This window comes from Chenopodium quinoa, unplaced genomic scaffold (genome assembly GCF_001683475.1).
Source record: "Chenopodium quinoa cultivar QQ74 unplaced genomic scaffold, ASM168347v1, whole genome shotgun sequence".
NCBI classification, from domain to species: domain Eukaryota; kingdom Viridiplantae; phylum Streptophyta; class Magnoliopsida; order Caryophyllales; family Amaranthaceae; genus Chenopodium; species Chenopodium quinoa.
Genome location: NW_018745080.1, coordinates 2,534,323 through 2,550,185, shown reverse-complemented (window position 1 = coordinate 2,550,185; position 15,863 = coordinate 2,534,323). Strand labels below are relative to the sequence as shown.

Sequence of the window (15,863 nt, the reverse complement as noted above, 5' to 3'; positions counted from 1 at the left end):
TGCCGTAGCACCCTCTCTAATTTAATTTTGTAGCTGTTTTATTTTTCCTTTGCCATTGTCAAAATAAATAAATAATATGAACGTAAATTTGAATACGTACAAAGGTGCTAATAATATGAATTTTGAATACGCATCAATAACTTTTGTATTTTGGATACAATTCAAGTAATAAAAGAGTAATGCTGGGTTTACTCTTGGAAGATTAGGAAATTATCACAAGTGTTAGCATTACAAACATAAAAGTTTTTCCATAAATCTCTAACAACAAACATAATGGCTGTTTTTTCCCACTATATAAAGGAATCATCATAATATTATCATAGTTAGTTTGAGTTTATATTGGAGATTTTTCTAACGAATTTTGGCAAGCACAGAGGAAGAAAACTTAGCTTTAGGTTTCAAATGGAGTTTTAAAATCCTTTTCAAAAACCACATACAATTTTAATAGGATTTTACAAAACTAACTGATAATATTAGTAGATTAAACCCCATGTAATCTCTTAGGAGCGATGAAAGATAACTTTAGTTTCACTTTTAATTTCAATGACGGACCTTCTTATTTGTAATTTTTTTTCCCGATACTTATATATATGGAGAAGTTACAACATTTTCATCAGAATTCAACTTATAACTATGGTTAAGTGACCCGAACAAACAATACTATTTTTCATTCTTACTCATATTTAAGTTATCTTTAAAATCTTGATGTTTACAAATTGACTATCTCAATATAAATTTGTTAAAAAAATAGAATTCATAGAGACTTTTGATCATACTATTAAAAATTTATTGGATACATAGGATTTTATAAATTAGATGTGTCAATGGTTGGTATGTGACACAGTAATTAATTAGAGAGAATTAAGGATTTTAAATAGATCTAATGTAACTAGTCAACTTAATGCATATGGATATGTAGAAAAGAATTACTCTATATCTTTACTGAACTAGTATTTTGGACTTAGGAAAAGAAACCTCTCTTGGTTTCATCTAACTTTTAAAAATTAATCTAACATTTCATGTTTAATAAAGGAGTAAGATTTTTCTCCTTAATGTCTTGCGTAAATTAAACTAAAGTCCACGGTAAGCTTTAAGCAGTATAAACATTAATTAATTTATTTATTTTTAATTAATGTACCTTACATCGATTCTAGATTGACCAAATAGATATTATAAAATTATGCAATTATATGGATATGTTTGCAATAAATTGAAATTATTTTTTATTGTATTATTAGTATTTTTTTTTTTAAAAAAAAAACCATATATATCCTGTGCATCTTTTACATATGGTTAAAAGCTCTCTTTAATTCTCTAATTTTATATAAATATAAAACTTCATATTTTGTACTTTTTATAACACCATATTATTTATTTTATTCAGTATTTCTTCAATTACATTTTGGTAATAATTAAATTTTTCATTGCATACGAAATTTGATATTCTACACTAGTATGCTATTGTTCGTTCCTAAAAGATCAACTCACTTATTATCCGTGCGATCAAAATACAACAATATATGGCCAAATATATTAATGATCAAAGATATGCATTAGATATTGCGCAAATAAAAAGTGAGCCTTCCAAAAACAAAGGTAGTAATTATTTTCCTTAAAATAAATGTGGAAGGATCAAACAAAATGATATGGGCAGGAAAAAAACACACTAAAAATTAATATGGGCTTACTAAACTATTCCTTAGTAAACTTACATTACTTTTACTGAAATCAAATTATTTTAAAGTGTAATTTTATTTATAACTAATTTGCTATTGTATATTTGTATAAAGTTACTTTTTTTTTCCCCCAAACTTAACTTATGACCTTAACTGATTTTTACTAAACATAACAATTTTTGTTGAACATAATTTATTTTAACTGAATATTACTCCCTCTGTCCCGTAAAGACCACAATAATTTTGACGTTGAACTTTTTTTTCACTATTTATATACTCCCTCCGTTTATTTTTAATTGCAACTTTTGCTATTTTAGTCCGCTTAAAATTAATTGCAACTTTCTATTTTATTTCTATTCTGGGTAAACAAAAACCTAGTAAATTACTATTTTACCCACTACTTTAGCAAGTGGTGGGCCAAACTTTCTCTCTCTATAAACTTTAATCATCTTTAATTAACCCCACTACTACATACCCCTTAACTTTGAAAGTGAGGGATAGCTTAGTTGGTAAGAGCTTTCCTTCCGGTTCCAGGTGATCCTGGGATCGATTCTCATCCCCGCCCTAAGTGGTTCATATGAACCAAAAAAAAACATACCTCTTAACTTTTGCCTCGTAAACCGCAATTCCAACCAAAGTTGCAATTAAAAATAAACGGAGGGAGTATTAATTTTTACCATAGTTTTATTTAGTAATCTAATAAAAATAAATCTTATCGTGAAAAAGATATTTAAAAAGGTATTTGTACAATATTTTATAATATCAACTTAAAAAAAAAAAAAAAAAGAACAGGGTATAAATTACTCCATATGAGATTTTCAAAAGGGACTTATGAAGTTATGGTATAAGTGTATAACTGTATAAGGGCCATCCTAAGGCAAATCAAATCAAATCACATGTATATAGACAATAGTTTAACAGTAGCCATGTCCGTGAAAATTTGAAGGCCTTGTGCATGCCGTGCTACAAGCAAGTAGTAGATCTTCTACTCTATGGATTGGAGGCCCAATATAAGGATATTGTCCTTTTGCACATGAACTGCGCTACTACGGAAGTACGGAGTATATTAGCGCGTTTTTTTTTACTGAGGAATCCCTATAATATTGATAGAGTAATCTCAATAAAAAAAGTAATTCTTACAACACTCATAGAGTAATCCTATATTATTGAATAACCCCTACAACACTAACCGACTAATTCCATAGTTTATAGCAAAAAAAGAAGTTAAAATGTGAAATAATTAATAAAAAAAAAAAATCATGGGTCATATTATTTTACAATTTATCTCAAATATGTGCATGAGAATTGTGTTAAAAAATTAAATAAAATACGAGTAGATAAAAAGGAATGGAGTGAGAAAAATTAAATAAAATACGAGTAGATAAAAAGGAATGGAGTGAGTTAAATACATGTCTTGTTTGACAATTGGTTGTTACACTTTTTATTTGTTTAAAAACATGTTTGAAAACTTTAACTGTTGAATATTACTTTAATAGCTAATCAAAACAAAGTGTTCATTCTGGCTTAAAAACTACCCTTTCATTTGGTTAAAATAGTCATTCACAAATTATCAAGTGAAATTTTTAGATGTTTAAAATGTCATTCAAATCTTATACAGCGTGTGATGTAATCTAAGGGCATGTTCTGTTTAGCTTAATTTCACTTCGGTTCTTTCTCAAAAAAAAAAAAAAAAAAAAAAAAAAATTCAATTCAGCTCCAATCAATTCTAATCAGTTCCTATTTCCTTCTTTTATAAACAATTCATTTCAGCTCTATTCAGTTCAGTTTAGCCCCAATCAGTTCAGTTCAGTTCAGTTGTTTTCAGTAAATCGGAACATGCCCTAAGTCATTGACAATTTCACATCACACGATGAAACATCCTACAATTTCATATTAAACTTAGGCTATGTTTAGTTCAAATTATTTAACTTTATACGAACAAATCAAACCAAATCGGATTCAGTCTTTATATTTGTATTTATGCATCATTAAAAATCTTTATATTCCAATTTAAAATATTACCGAGTATGAAAATTTCATGTATTAAAAGTTCATATGAATACGAATAATATAACACTTCACTTGATATATCATACTCCTTCCGTCCCTAAATATAGTATGAATCAATATAGTTCATATAAATAAGCTCAAAATTATCCGATCAGATTAGATGACCTAAACATGGCGATCGACAATAGCATTACCGGATACTCCATACGAGTAGTAATATCATTGCTGATGTCTGAAGTTACAAACTTTACAACAATGTTTACCATTTACCTACATACGAGTAGGTTAAAAATTGCAGCTTGCAGTTTGCAAGTCCCATAAACATTACGAATAGGCGGGAATAAATAGAAGCTTCGTTTAAATCAATCCTCATTAATATATACAGAAAAAAAAAAAAAAAATTGAAATTAGAAAAGCTGCAAAAGAAATTATTATTGCCCTCGTTTTCTGCCCCTCTCTCACTCTCTTTCTCTCTCCTCCTTCCACTTACTTCAACATCACCTTTCACTCACATGCTCTGCTTCTTCTCATTTCCCCACTTTTCTTTTCTTTACCTATTTTCAAATTCCCTACAAAAATAGCATCACTATTTGTTGAACATTAAATAAACAGTAGAAAATAATGTCCCATTTTTATTTTGCAAGATCAAATTTGTAAATGTGAGATAAATTTGTTTTTGTTTTTTTTTGGAGTTTCAAAATTTAAACTTTTTATGTGTATGTTTGTACTCGTAGTAACAAAAGACAATAACACGAGATCATTTAAGTGTAACAATTAAATAAACACGAGTACTAGTACTCGAACTTTTACTGGTTTATTAAGCAATTTATTCCTAAGTAGCTGACATTCTACAAAAAAGATTAAAGATCTTCATTTAAAAAAAATCTTGGTTTCAATAAGTGCTTCAGCTCTGAGGTTGGTCCAATATCTGGTCTCCTGGTCAAAGGTATTCATTTGGGTCTTGCTCTTCTTGTTTCTTTCTAACTGTTTTTTTAGTTTGTTAATCAGAAATAAAGCTGTTCTTAAAATAAGATTAAGCTCAGTTTTAAATTCATTCTTTTCAAAAGTTATCTGGGTTTGATTCTTTATCCAAATATAGGGTTTGATTCACATTAACAACTACAAAACGGGTTCTTAATTATTTTTTGTCACTATATTTCCCAGTTCCATAAATTTAAAACACTGTTTTATTGCTGTTATTAGCAAAAATATTTAATTTTTTAGAGGTTTTAGCAAGTTTTTTCTGTGTTTAAGTTGATGGGTATGGCTAATATTATGGTTTAAGTTATGGGTGTTACATGATATCCTAAATTAATAGGTAATTATTTTCTTTCACTTTAAATTTGATTTTTTTTAATCCCTTCTTGTATCTGTCATTTTAATGTAAAGTTAGTTTTTTTTTTTTTTTTTTTTTTCTTTTTTTGGAAAAAAAATGAAAAAAATTCCAATCTTGGGATTAATATGAGCTTAATTTGAAAATTTTACAACATTTTGAGAAATTGGGCTGTTTATTGATATACAAAATATGTCAATTTGTGGGAAAATTTGACTTTTTTTGCAAATTTTGCAGGTGAATGACCTGAAATTAAGTGCAAATGAAGTTCATGGTGAGTTACTCTGAGACTAAATTTCAGAGAAATTGAAATGGTAAAGAGAAAATGGTTGTGGGGGAAAAAATCCTGTGAGAAGATTGCTGGTGAGACTGAAAGTTCAGGTTCAATGTCTTCTCATTCTGACAAAATTTCAGAGGATCAGGTTTGTTATTTTTGCTTTTTATATTTTATTTTTATAATCAATTTAATGTAATTTGGAATTGCTTAATCTTGAATTTTTATGTATATTTAGTAAATTACAGATTGATATGTGCTAATATGAAATTCATCTTTCTGTTGAGTGACTGCAATCAAATTGTTTCTGCATTTTTTCGTTGAAGGCGGTGTTATGTTAGGCTACCTTGTAATTGCATCATCTTGAAACTTTTGTGTCCTTTGTTATGTAGTTTAATGAATCAATATTCGGATCTATGTTATGTAGTTTAATGAATCAATATTCGGATCTATGTTATGTAGTTTAATGAAACTTTTGTGTTTAAAATCTTTGAAACATAAGGGCTTGTGTTACTCAAACTGTTCTTTTTGATACCGGATATTCAGACATGGGTATGGCACTGTAGGCACTTTGTTTTGGACCAAAATCATGGAAACTTTTCATAAGATGGTTATGTTCATCCCTTCTATCTGACTCTGAGTAACATAGCTCAGGACTTCATTGTGAACTTCATATTGCAAATTTAATGTAATTACTCCAGTAATTTATTTACTCTTATATGTTGGACCTTAACATTAAATTTCTTATTTGACTGATCATTGCAATATGAACCTATTAAAAGGCCATTTTATTTCTCTGGTTGAGGAAAACTTGCAGAATCATTTATCAATACATGTAGGTTGTTGTTAGTAGATGAGGAACTATGCAGCATTAAGTTACTGACATTGGGTGATCAACCCATTTATTTGATGTTTTCGAAGACTATAGCTCACATCGAAAAGGATATAGACACTTTAACAACATCATCTCCATTCTGATCATTCGCTCACTTTAAGTCTATAAGGATTTCACCCTAATGCATCGGTAACTCTGCCCGCTCTTGTTTCTGGTGCTTTAGCAGCTAATACATCCATGTTTTGTGTGACACAGGAGCCTATAAAAGGATCTCCAATTGACTCCCAGTCACAAGAAGTTAACTCTAAAGCTACAGAAAGTCTAACCAACAGAGAAGAAATTGACGAGAGGAAGAAAAGCTTGACTCAAAAACTATCAGATGCCGCAGAAGAAGATAGGCCAAATGATAGCTTGTCAGAGAAAGATGCATCGATAATATCTATGAACGGAGATACTCGACCACTAGCACCAGATGGTTGTGTGGAGGACATATCAAAAGGTAGACTTTCAAATGAATATGTGTCTACTGTTTCCGTTGAGGACTCCCTAGGAGTGAAATTTGCGCATCTATCGAGCAACGGTTGTTTAGAAGATAACGAGGGTTTCAAGCTTCTGACAGAAAAACTCTCTGCTGCTCTTGTGAATGTCAGTCACAAAGATGAACTAGTTAAACAACATTCAAAAGTTGCTGAGGAAGCTGTTGCAGGTAATTGCGGAACTTGTTTAAGAAGCTTATAAGATCTTCTGTTATGCAGTTACCATTTGTTGTCTGATGATATTTTCTTGAACCTTCTATACTTGAAATATAACACACTTTTAGACCACCCTTAAAAGCTCTATCTCAGATCATTTTTCCTTGAGATTTAATAGCTTGCCCTTGAAATTCTTCCTTAAGTTCGTTTTCTCAATGCATGTTGTGATAATGGGATGCATCAACTCCGGAGAGCTTCCTGCAACATTCTTAGCTGCTACAAGCCTGAATCCTTAACTTTCTATGACGCATATACCTTTATGCAAGCATTTCTTTTTCTTAGAAATGAATCATTCATCCTTTATTAAGAGGGAATAAAACCATTTCCCACAGTTTAAATTAATGCATATTGTAATTACTTCACTAGTGTACTGACTTCTGAATCTTAGGGTGGGAAAAGGCTGAAAAAGAAGCCGATAGCTTGAAACAACAACTTGAAGCTGTAGTGCAGAAAAAGTCATCCCTGGAAGACCGAGTAGGCCAACTTGATGAAGCTCTGAAAGAATGTGTTAGGCAGCTTAGACTGGCAAGGGATGAGCAAGAAAAGAAAATAAATCAAGCTGTAGCTGAGAGAACAAGTGAATTGGAAATTGCCAAGACCAGGCTGGAAGACCAGCTTGTTGAGCTTCAGGCCCTGCTAGAAACTTCCAAAATGAATGATCTCGAGTTACAACATAGAACTGACTTTTTAGAGGAAGAAAATGTAGTACTTAGACAGGAGCTTCAATCGCTATCAGAGGAACTGGAGGTGAGGACCATTGAAAGGGATCTGAGCACAAAAGCTGCAGAAACAGCTAGCAAGCAGCATTTAGAGAGCATAAAAAAGTTAGCCAGGCTAGAGGCTGAGTGTCGAAAGCTAAAATCACTTTCTAGAGTTACGCCAATAAGCAATGAGCGCAAGTCAAGCACTGTTGTCGCTTCCTGTGCTGAATCACTGACCGACAGCCAGTCAGATGGTGCTGAGCAACTAAGTGCTTCAGAGTGTGATAGCCGTAAGATGAATGGCTCTTGGGCTTCAGCCTTAATTGCCGAACTTGATCAATTCACGAATGAGAAGGTGGACAGAAACATGAATCCACCTTCTACGGACATCAATCTGATGGATGACTTCCTTGAAATGGAGCGGCTTGCTTCCTTGCCTAACAATGGGCCTCAGGTTCAGTCTGTTGGTTGTGATGAGACCCCTGAAAAGGCTGCTCATAAGGAAAATAGTAGTTTAAGGATAGAGCTTGAGTCTATGGCTTGTCGAACAGCTGAACTTGAAGAAAATACATGTAAAGTGGAAGCGGAAAAGGCTGAATTGGCTAAAACTTTGGCCCAAACTCAAAGTTGTTTCGAGGAATCACAAGTACAGTTAATTGAAACCCAAATGAAGTTAGAACAGCTGGATAGAGAGCTACATGAGGCAAATGAAGGGGAACAGTTTTATAAAGCACTGTTCATTCAATTTGAGCGAGAAGCTAACTTGATGTCCTCTCAGATAAAGTCCTTGCGTGCTGAGGTAGAAAAAGAACAAGCATTATCGAAGCAAATTTCTGTAAGATGCAAGGATTTGGAGAATGAGCTGAAAAAAAAGGAAGAGGAACTAGAGTATCAGCATGAAGCAATGTTAAGTGAGGAGCTCAAAATGAAGGAAATGGATTTAGCTCAAACTCAAGACAGTTTGGGGAAGTCAGAGGCTCAGCTGAAGCAGGCAGAAAAGAAGCTGAAGGAACTTGAGAAGAAACTGCAAGAGGCGTATGAAGAGAAGAAATCGTTAAATTCTGAACTTGATACTGTGAGAGAGGAGCTCCAAAGAATGTCTATTCAAATTGAATTATTGAATGAGCAGGCACAGAAGGGATTAATGACTGAGAACGTGCAGATGGAGCTTGAGAAGGAGCTACAAGAGGCAAATGAAGAGAAGATGTCCCTGAATATAGAACTTGATTGTATAAGAGGAGAGCTTCAAACAATGTCCTCCCAGATTGAATTATTGAATGAGCAGGCGCAGAAGGGATTAACGACTGAGAACATGCAGATGGAGCTTGAGAAGGAGCTACAAGAGGCAAATGAAGAGAAGAAATCACTATATTCTGAACTTGACTGTATGAGAACAGAACTCCAAACAATGTCCTCTCAGATTGAATTACTGAATGAGCAGGCACAGACGGGATTAATGACTGAGAGCGTGCAGATAGAGCTTGAGAAGGAGCTGCAAGAGGCAAATGAAGAGAAGAAATCCCTGAATTTAGAACTTGATTGTATGAGAGCAGAGCTTCAAACAATGTCCTCCCAGATTGAGTCATTGAATGAGCAGGTGCAGAAGGGATTATTGAATGAGCAGGAACAGAACGAGCTCGAGAAGGAGCTACAGCAAGCAAATGAAGAGAAGAAATCCCTGAATTCTGAACTTGATGGCATGAGAGAAGAGCTACGGACAATGTCCTCTCAGATTGAATTATCTAATGAGCAGGTGCAGAACGAGCTCGAGAAAGAGCTGCAACAAGCAAATGAAGAGAAGAAAGCCCTGAATTCTGAACTTGATGGCATGAGAGAACAGCTCCAAACAATGTCTGCTCAGATTGAATTATTAAATGAGCAGGTGCTGAAGGAAAAGGCTTTGGTAGCAGAACTTTCCACCAAATATGAGGAAATGGAATACGAGCTGCAGAAAAAAACACAGGAGCTTAATGTTCAGCAAAGGGCGCACTCTAATAACGAGTTGAAGATAAAGCAGGTATATTACAGTTTGCATGAATCATCTTCCATATTGTCTCAATTTTATCATCACACCTGAAAATTATTCCATTATATGGTCCTGTATAGCATTTGTATTGTGTCAAAAGGGTTGGTCTTAATGCAAATGTCAAATGCAGGAAGATCTTGCTGTTGCAGCTGGAAAGCTTGCCGACTGCCAGCAAACAATTGCATCTCTAGGAAGCCAGTTAAAATCTCTAGCAACATTGGAAGATTTTCTTATTGACACTGCAAGTATACCGGGATTTTCAGCGCCTGCTCCATTGATGGCTCGGCGTAGTACTGGTGAGCCATGGAAACTTCATTCAAATGATACATATTTGACCGAGAAGGAATATGAGCCGTTGCGTAATACCCAGGAGGATTTAAGTCCCTTTGCAACTCATAACAGAAGAGATGCTAGAGGGTCACCAGCATCTTCATCATCATCAACTTCATCGACTTTCTTCTTAAACTACCCTGGTTCTGAGAAAAAAGATAACGGATTTGCTAATTTTTATTCTCTTAGCAGAAGTTAGTCAGTCAATTTTTGATAGCACAAATCTAGAATGATACTCGGCTAGGTTAGGTAGTGCTAGTGTATGCAAATATTATCAGATAGGAAGAGTTGAATGAGGGTGCTGTATGTTTTTAGGATCAAGGTAGGCTTTTACATGAATCAATTGATTTTCTGATACTGTTATGACCCTTTGTTCTGGTCATTGGTGCCATGAGCCTTTTCAGGCAATATAATCACTTGCTTGTACCGTCTCCTCACCACTTGTCGTATAATCTAATATAGGTTTGGATAACCATCATTGTTCAACCAAACATCAATTGTACCGGCTTATATTTATTTGATCATAAGAGCTAGAGATTATTCGTAATTTTTTCGTACAGGCTTGACTAGCCTGATCATCAATTTTGTACTTTTGTAGCATTACAATATGCTATTAAGTCTCAAGGAATGTAATATAGTAATCACCTTTTAAACCGTCTTAGGATGTGTGATAGTTTTAGCAACATTCGAAGATTTTATTATCAACACTGCAAGCATATACCAGGTTTTCGCTGCCTGCTCCATTGATGACAAAACATGGTAGTGGTACAGTGAGCCATGGAAGCTTCATTCATATGATACTTATTTATCCGAGAAGTATTACGTGCCATAATGTAAATCGCAGGAGGATTCAAGTCCATTTGCAAGTCACAACAGAATGGTATTGTTAAAGGACCAACTCAATCAAAAGCTTAAACTGATGGTTGAGGCCCAAGATTATGTTTTATACTCTATCACGCCCCCTCATACGAGAGCCCGTTGGGCTTGAAGTGTGGATGCAGCATGGGCCCTCTTCATACCCAGCGCTTAATATTCCACTTAAAGGTGGGGGTGGATGAGATTCGAACCCGTGACCTCTACGTCACGTTGATCTGATACCATGTTAAAGTAATCTTCAAGTACCTTGAATATAAATGTAATCCATGATCAATGGTACCGTGAATGCATCATAATGAGATTCCGGGGATCATGCATAAAAAGACACACCTGTTGTACCGCATAGGCAATATCTGGCCCGGTGAAAGTGAGTACTGAAGAGCATCTGCTAAACTGCGATACAAAGTAGGATCCCGAAAAGGTGGTCCTGCATCTGCACTAAGTTTTGACTTAGTGTCGACAGGAGTGGCTGCAGGTTTATAAGAGCCCATACATGCACGCTCTAAAATCTCCTGGGCATACTTTTCCTGTGAAAGTAGCAAATAAGAGGGAGTACGGGTCACCGCAATCCCTAAAAAATAGCTGAGGGGGCCCAAATCAGTCATAGGGAACTCAGTTTGCAACTGAGATATGATCCCTGCACGCAACCTGTCAGATGAGGTTGCTAAAATAATATCATCAACATAAAGAAGCAAATATGCCATATCATCACCCTGATGGAAGGTAAAAAGAGAAGTGTCATTCTTTGTAACGACAAAACCCAATTTGGTTAGAAAGGTCGCGAACCGCTGATACCAGGCTCTAGGAGCTTGTTTCAAGCCATAGAGAGCCTTTCGGAGCCGGAAAACATAAGAGGGTGCACGTCGATCAACAAAACCAGGGGGTTGATGCATATACACTATTTCCTGTAAGTCACCATGTAAGAAGGCATTTTTGACATTGAGTTGATGAATCGACCACTTTTTAGCCATGGCTAAACTCAGAACAGTACGAATAGTGGCCGGTTTGACTACCGGACTGAAAGTCTCATCACAGTCCACACCGATTTCCTACGACCTGCCATCACATACAAGACGAGTTTTGTGCCTCTCAAGGTCACCATTAGACTTGTATTTATGCTTAAAAAGCCACATACAATTAACAATATTTACCCCCGTAGGCCTAGGCACCAAGTCTCAAGTCCCTGTTTTAATCAAAGCACTAAATTCATCATTCTCGCCGCATTCCAGTTATGGTCATTTAAGGCCTGTTTATATGATTTGGGTAGCGAGGATTTATGTGTGACTGGTTTAGTGGTTTGAGTGGTCATGGCATATTTGGGGTTGGGTTTGATAATGCCGTGGCTTAAACGGGTTCGCATTTGGGGGGAAGAGGTGGTAACTGGGATTGTGTCAGTGTTCTGGGCTGACTTTGTAATGGGCCGCACTGGGGAGGCCTGGCTGGACATCTGGGCATCGCTGATTTCGGCCTGGCTAGAAGGCTGGGCGACGTTGTTTTGGGCCTGGCTGGGAGTCTGGGCAGTGCGCGAGGATCCAGTAGGCCCAAGTGTTGGGGAGCTGGATAGTGGCGCTGCTGTGCGGGCTGGTTTGTTGGGTCTCACACTGCTGGGCTTGGATTGGGTGAGGGAATTGGTGTGTGCTGATGGTTTTGACGCAGAAGGTGGTGAGTGAGAAGTGGTGAAGTGTCACTTTCACGTAGGAACTCATAATCCTTAAGACTATATTGACCGAAGCTTCGATGAGGGAAAGTGGTTTCGTCAAAAGTGACATGACGGGATAGGATGACTTTATTTGTGGAGAGATCAAGACACCTATTACCACGATGATTTGGGGGTAACCCAAAAACACACACGGAGAGGACTTAGGAGCAAGCTTGTGCGGAGTAGTAGCAGAGAGATTTGGGAACCAAAGGTTCTAAGATGATCATATGATGGAAGTATTCCATATAGATCTTGGGCCAGGGTTACGCTATTGAGAGTTTTTGTGGGCAAAATATTGAGAAGATAAGTTGCGGTTTCAAGAGCATAGACCCAATAGGGCGGTGGTAGAGAAGCATGGAATAAAAAGGGTGCGCTTGACATAGTTAACAGTTCAGATCATTCTCTCGGATTTACCATTTTGGGATGAAGTGTGGGGACAAGAGAATCTAAACACCATGCCATTTTTAACACAAAAGAGTTTGAAAGGGTCATTGTCAAATTCACATCCATGATCACTTTGAAAAGACTTAAAGGTTGTTCAAATTGAGTTTGAATATATATATTGACGGAAATCCAAAAAAGGTATTGTGAACTTGTGATTTATAAGCCAGGGGGATGGTCCAAACATAATGAGTAAAATCATCAAGCAAAATCAAATAATATTTATGACCATTAATACTACGGATGGGGGATGTCCATAAATCCGCATGAATAATGTCAAAATCACAACTAGTAGTATTATTAGAAGTAAAGAAAGGAAGTCTAGTATGTTTCCCAAGCTGACAAGAATTGCAAAAGGTGGAGTCGTGCTCCTTATTACAATGAATAAAATTTCTACTCCTAAGAAAGCTTAAAGAAGAAGCCCCAGGGTGTCCTAGGCGACTATGCCAAGTGGTTGGTGAGGCGGCCGTGAGGGAAGTGGCTAGCATGTAGATGGATGAGTATTAGTGATAGGATAAAGATCCCCCAAACTATTGCATCTCGTTATTATGTTCCCCGTTCGAAGATCCTTCATAGAAAAACCAAAAGGGTCAAAGTCAATAGACACCAAATTATCAGAAGTAAATTTTCGAACAGAAATTAAGTTCTTAATCATTTGAGGTGCTAACAGGACATCTCGAAGAGCTAAATTGGTTGGGGAAAGGGTTGTGTGACCATAACCGGTAATTGGAATACGATGACCATTACCAACTAAAATATGATTATTAGTGCTTAAATGAAACAAGGGCAAGAGATTACCGGTGTTATTAGTCATGTGGGAAGATGCGCCCAAGTCCATATACCATCCATCATTCGGGGTTACCAAGGTCATGGTGGAGAAGGCGTTCCCGAGATCCGTAGGAGTCATGAGAGGACCATAACCTGTTGGAGCAGCCACGTACGCCTGTTGTTGGGCCTGGGGTGGCGTGGTCTGTTGGGCTTGACCATTGGAGGCCTGCTTCCCATAGTGAGGATGAGGAAAGGGGGGGCATCCCACCTTTGATTGAAGTACCAAGGTGGAGGCCAAGGATATTGGCCTTGTTGTGGGCCGGCCTATTGAGGGGCTCATTGGGAATGGGCTTGCTGAGGATTCGGTGTTGAAGAAGAGGTGGGACTCTGCTTTGCCACAGGTTTTCCTCTGCCTTTGCCACGACCACGCCCGCTGCCGCCTTTGGTGCTTCTGCCTGAGCCGCGACCGAAGCCACGACCACCGGAGTTGCTGCCGTCGGAATTGCTGGCAGATGGCTGAGGTTGGTGCGACTGACCACAAGAACTCGAATCCGATTGCTGTGCAATGAAGGATTGAGCCGAATATGAGTGGTCATTGGAGCGCCTTGTTTCTTCAAGAAGAAGACGAGACCTGACTGTCTCAAAGCTCGGCAGAGGTTCGGTTTGAGCCAGAATCGCAGCCACGGTGTCAAAGTCCGTATTACGGAGGCCGGCTATGAGACGCATCATGAGCATCTTCTCAGAAACTGGGTGATCAACGCTTGTAAGTTGATCTTTGAGACACTTGAGCTGTTTGCAGTGGGAGGAGACATCCGAGAACGATGAAATATGACAATCTGTAAATTGCTTTTCAAGATAAAGAGCCTGAGTCGCTTTATTGTCTTGAAATATGGCCTTGATTTTGTCCCACACCTGTTGAGCCGTGTCACCCTTACAAAGAATCGTGTCAAGAAGATCGGTCGAGATTGTGCCGTAGATCCATTGCTTAACAATGGAGTCAAGCCGCTGCCATAAGGAATCTGAAATCCCGGTTGGGCGAGGCGTTTTGGAGCTAATGTGGTCGAGCATATTGTATGTGTGAGCATGAACCTCGAATAGTTCCTCCCAATTTGAGTATTTGGCGGAATTTCGATCAAGAAGTAGAGGTATACAGTTCTTGATGTTAGTGACGGATAGGGCTTGATGAAATTCAGGGGGTGGAGGAACAAAATCATGGTGTTGATCGTTCGAAGGCATGATGCAATTCGGATGTTTGCTAATGGAGGAAAGAGGAATGCGGAAACTAGGTGATACAGGGTCTCAAATAAACGAGAAAGAAAAGAAAAAAAATCGTAAATTTGGAAACGTAACCTAGAGCTGTGATACCATTTTAAAGGACCAACTCAACCAAAAGTTTAAGCTGATGGTTGAGGCCCAAAATTATGTTTTATACTCTATCACGCCCCCTCACACGAGAGCCCGTTGGGCTTGAAGTGTGGATGCAGCATGGGCCCTCCTCATACCCAGCGCTTAATATTCCACTTAAAGGTGGGGGGGTGGATGAGATTCGAACCCGTGACCTTTACGTTACGTTGGATCTGATACCATGTTAGATTTCTTCTTTCTTATCGAATAGCAGTCTATGGGGATATTTTTATTTTCAAATTGTTGTTTAATTATATGAAATATGGCTGTTTAGCAATCAAGATTTTATGCATTCGAATTATCGAGAATGAGGACATAAATATTTTACCTTAAACCTTAATTTGAATTAAATAATAATTGTATCTTGATTGAGCTTATTGGTTGGTGTTACTTGAGTAGAATAAGAAGAAGCTAAGTGTTTTGACCCAACCTAAGTACACTGCAACTAGTTTTATCATCAAGAAAGTATGGTGACAAGAAATAATTCCCATATGGGAAATGGTATAAGCAAGGTAGTATGGTTGGCTTGATAGCTTGCCAAGAATGATATAATCACCAATATCCCATGGTGGAAACGTGTAGCAAGATAGTGTAGAAAAGTGAAAACCACCTATATACCAAAGGGAGATCGATTCCCAAAGTTTTCGAAAGGTGAGTTAAAGAGCTATGCAAATTGTTTACAGACAATTTGTGTCTTGAGAATTTGAAAGTCAATGAAAGTTTATATGGTAAGTAACG

At 36.8% G+C, this 15,863-nt stretch overlaps 1 protein-coding gene across 1 annotated transcript; it reads left to right on the top strand.

Moving 5' to 3' along the window:
* The first annotated feature begins 4,189 nt into the window (after nt 1–4,189).
* Nucleotides 4,190–10,461, top strand: LOC110709781 (filament-like plant protein). Its single transcript, XM_021888027.1, has 5 exons — nt 4,190–4,632; nt 5,257–5,441; nt 6,384–6,834; nt 7,269–9,598; nt 9,738–10,461. Exons 2-5 carry the CDS (start codon nt 5,331–5,333, stop codon nt 10,134–10,136), a joined length of 3,291 nt encoding a protein of 1,096 aa, XP_021743719.1. The 5' UTR covers nt 4,190–4,632; nt 5,257–5,330; the 3' UTR covers nt 10,137–10,461.
* Nucleotides 10,462–15,863: the final 5,402 nt, after the last annotated feature.

Bases quoted from the DNA above. Each gene is read 5' to 3' on its own strand.
- LOC110709781 (XM_021888027.1), top strand. From the start codon at position 5,331: ATGGTAAAGAGAAAATGGTTGTGGGGGAAAAAATCCTGTGAGAAGATT. The intron at 6,835-7,268 runs GTAATTGCGGAA...TCTGAATCTTAG, and splicing joins TGCTGAGGAAGCTGTTGCAG to GGTGGGAAAAGGCTGAAAAA. The intron at 9,599-9,737 runs GTATATTACAGT...TGTCAAATGCAG, and splicing joins ACGAGTTGAAGATAAAGCAG to GAAGATCTTGCTGTTGCAGC.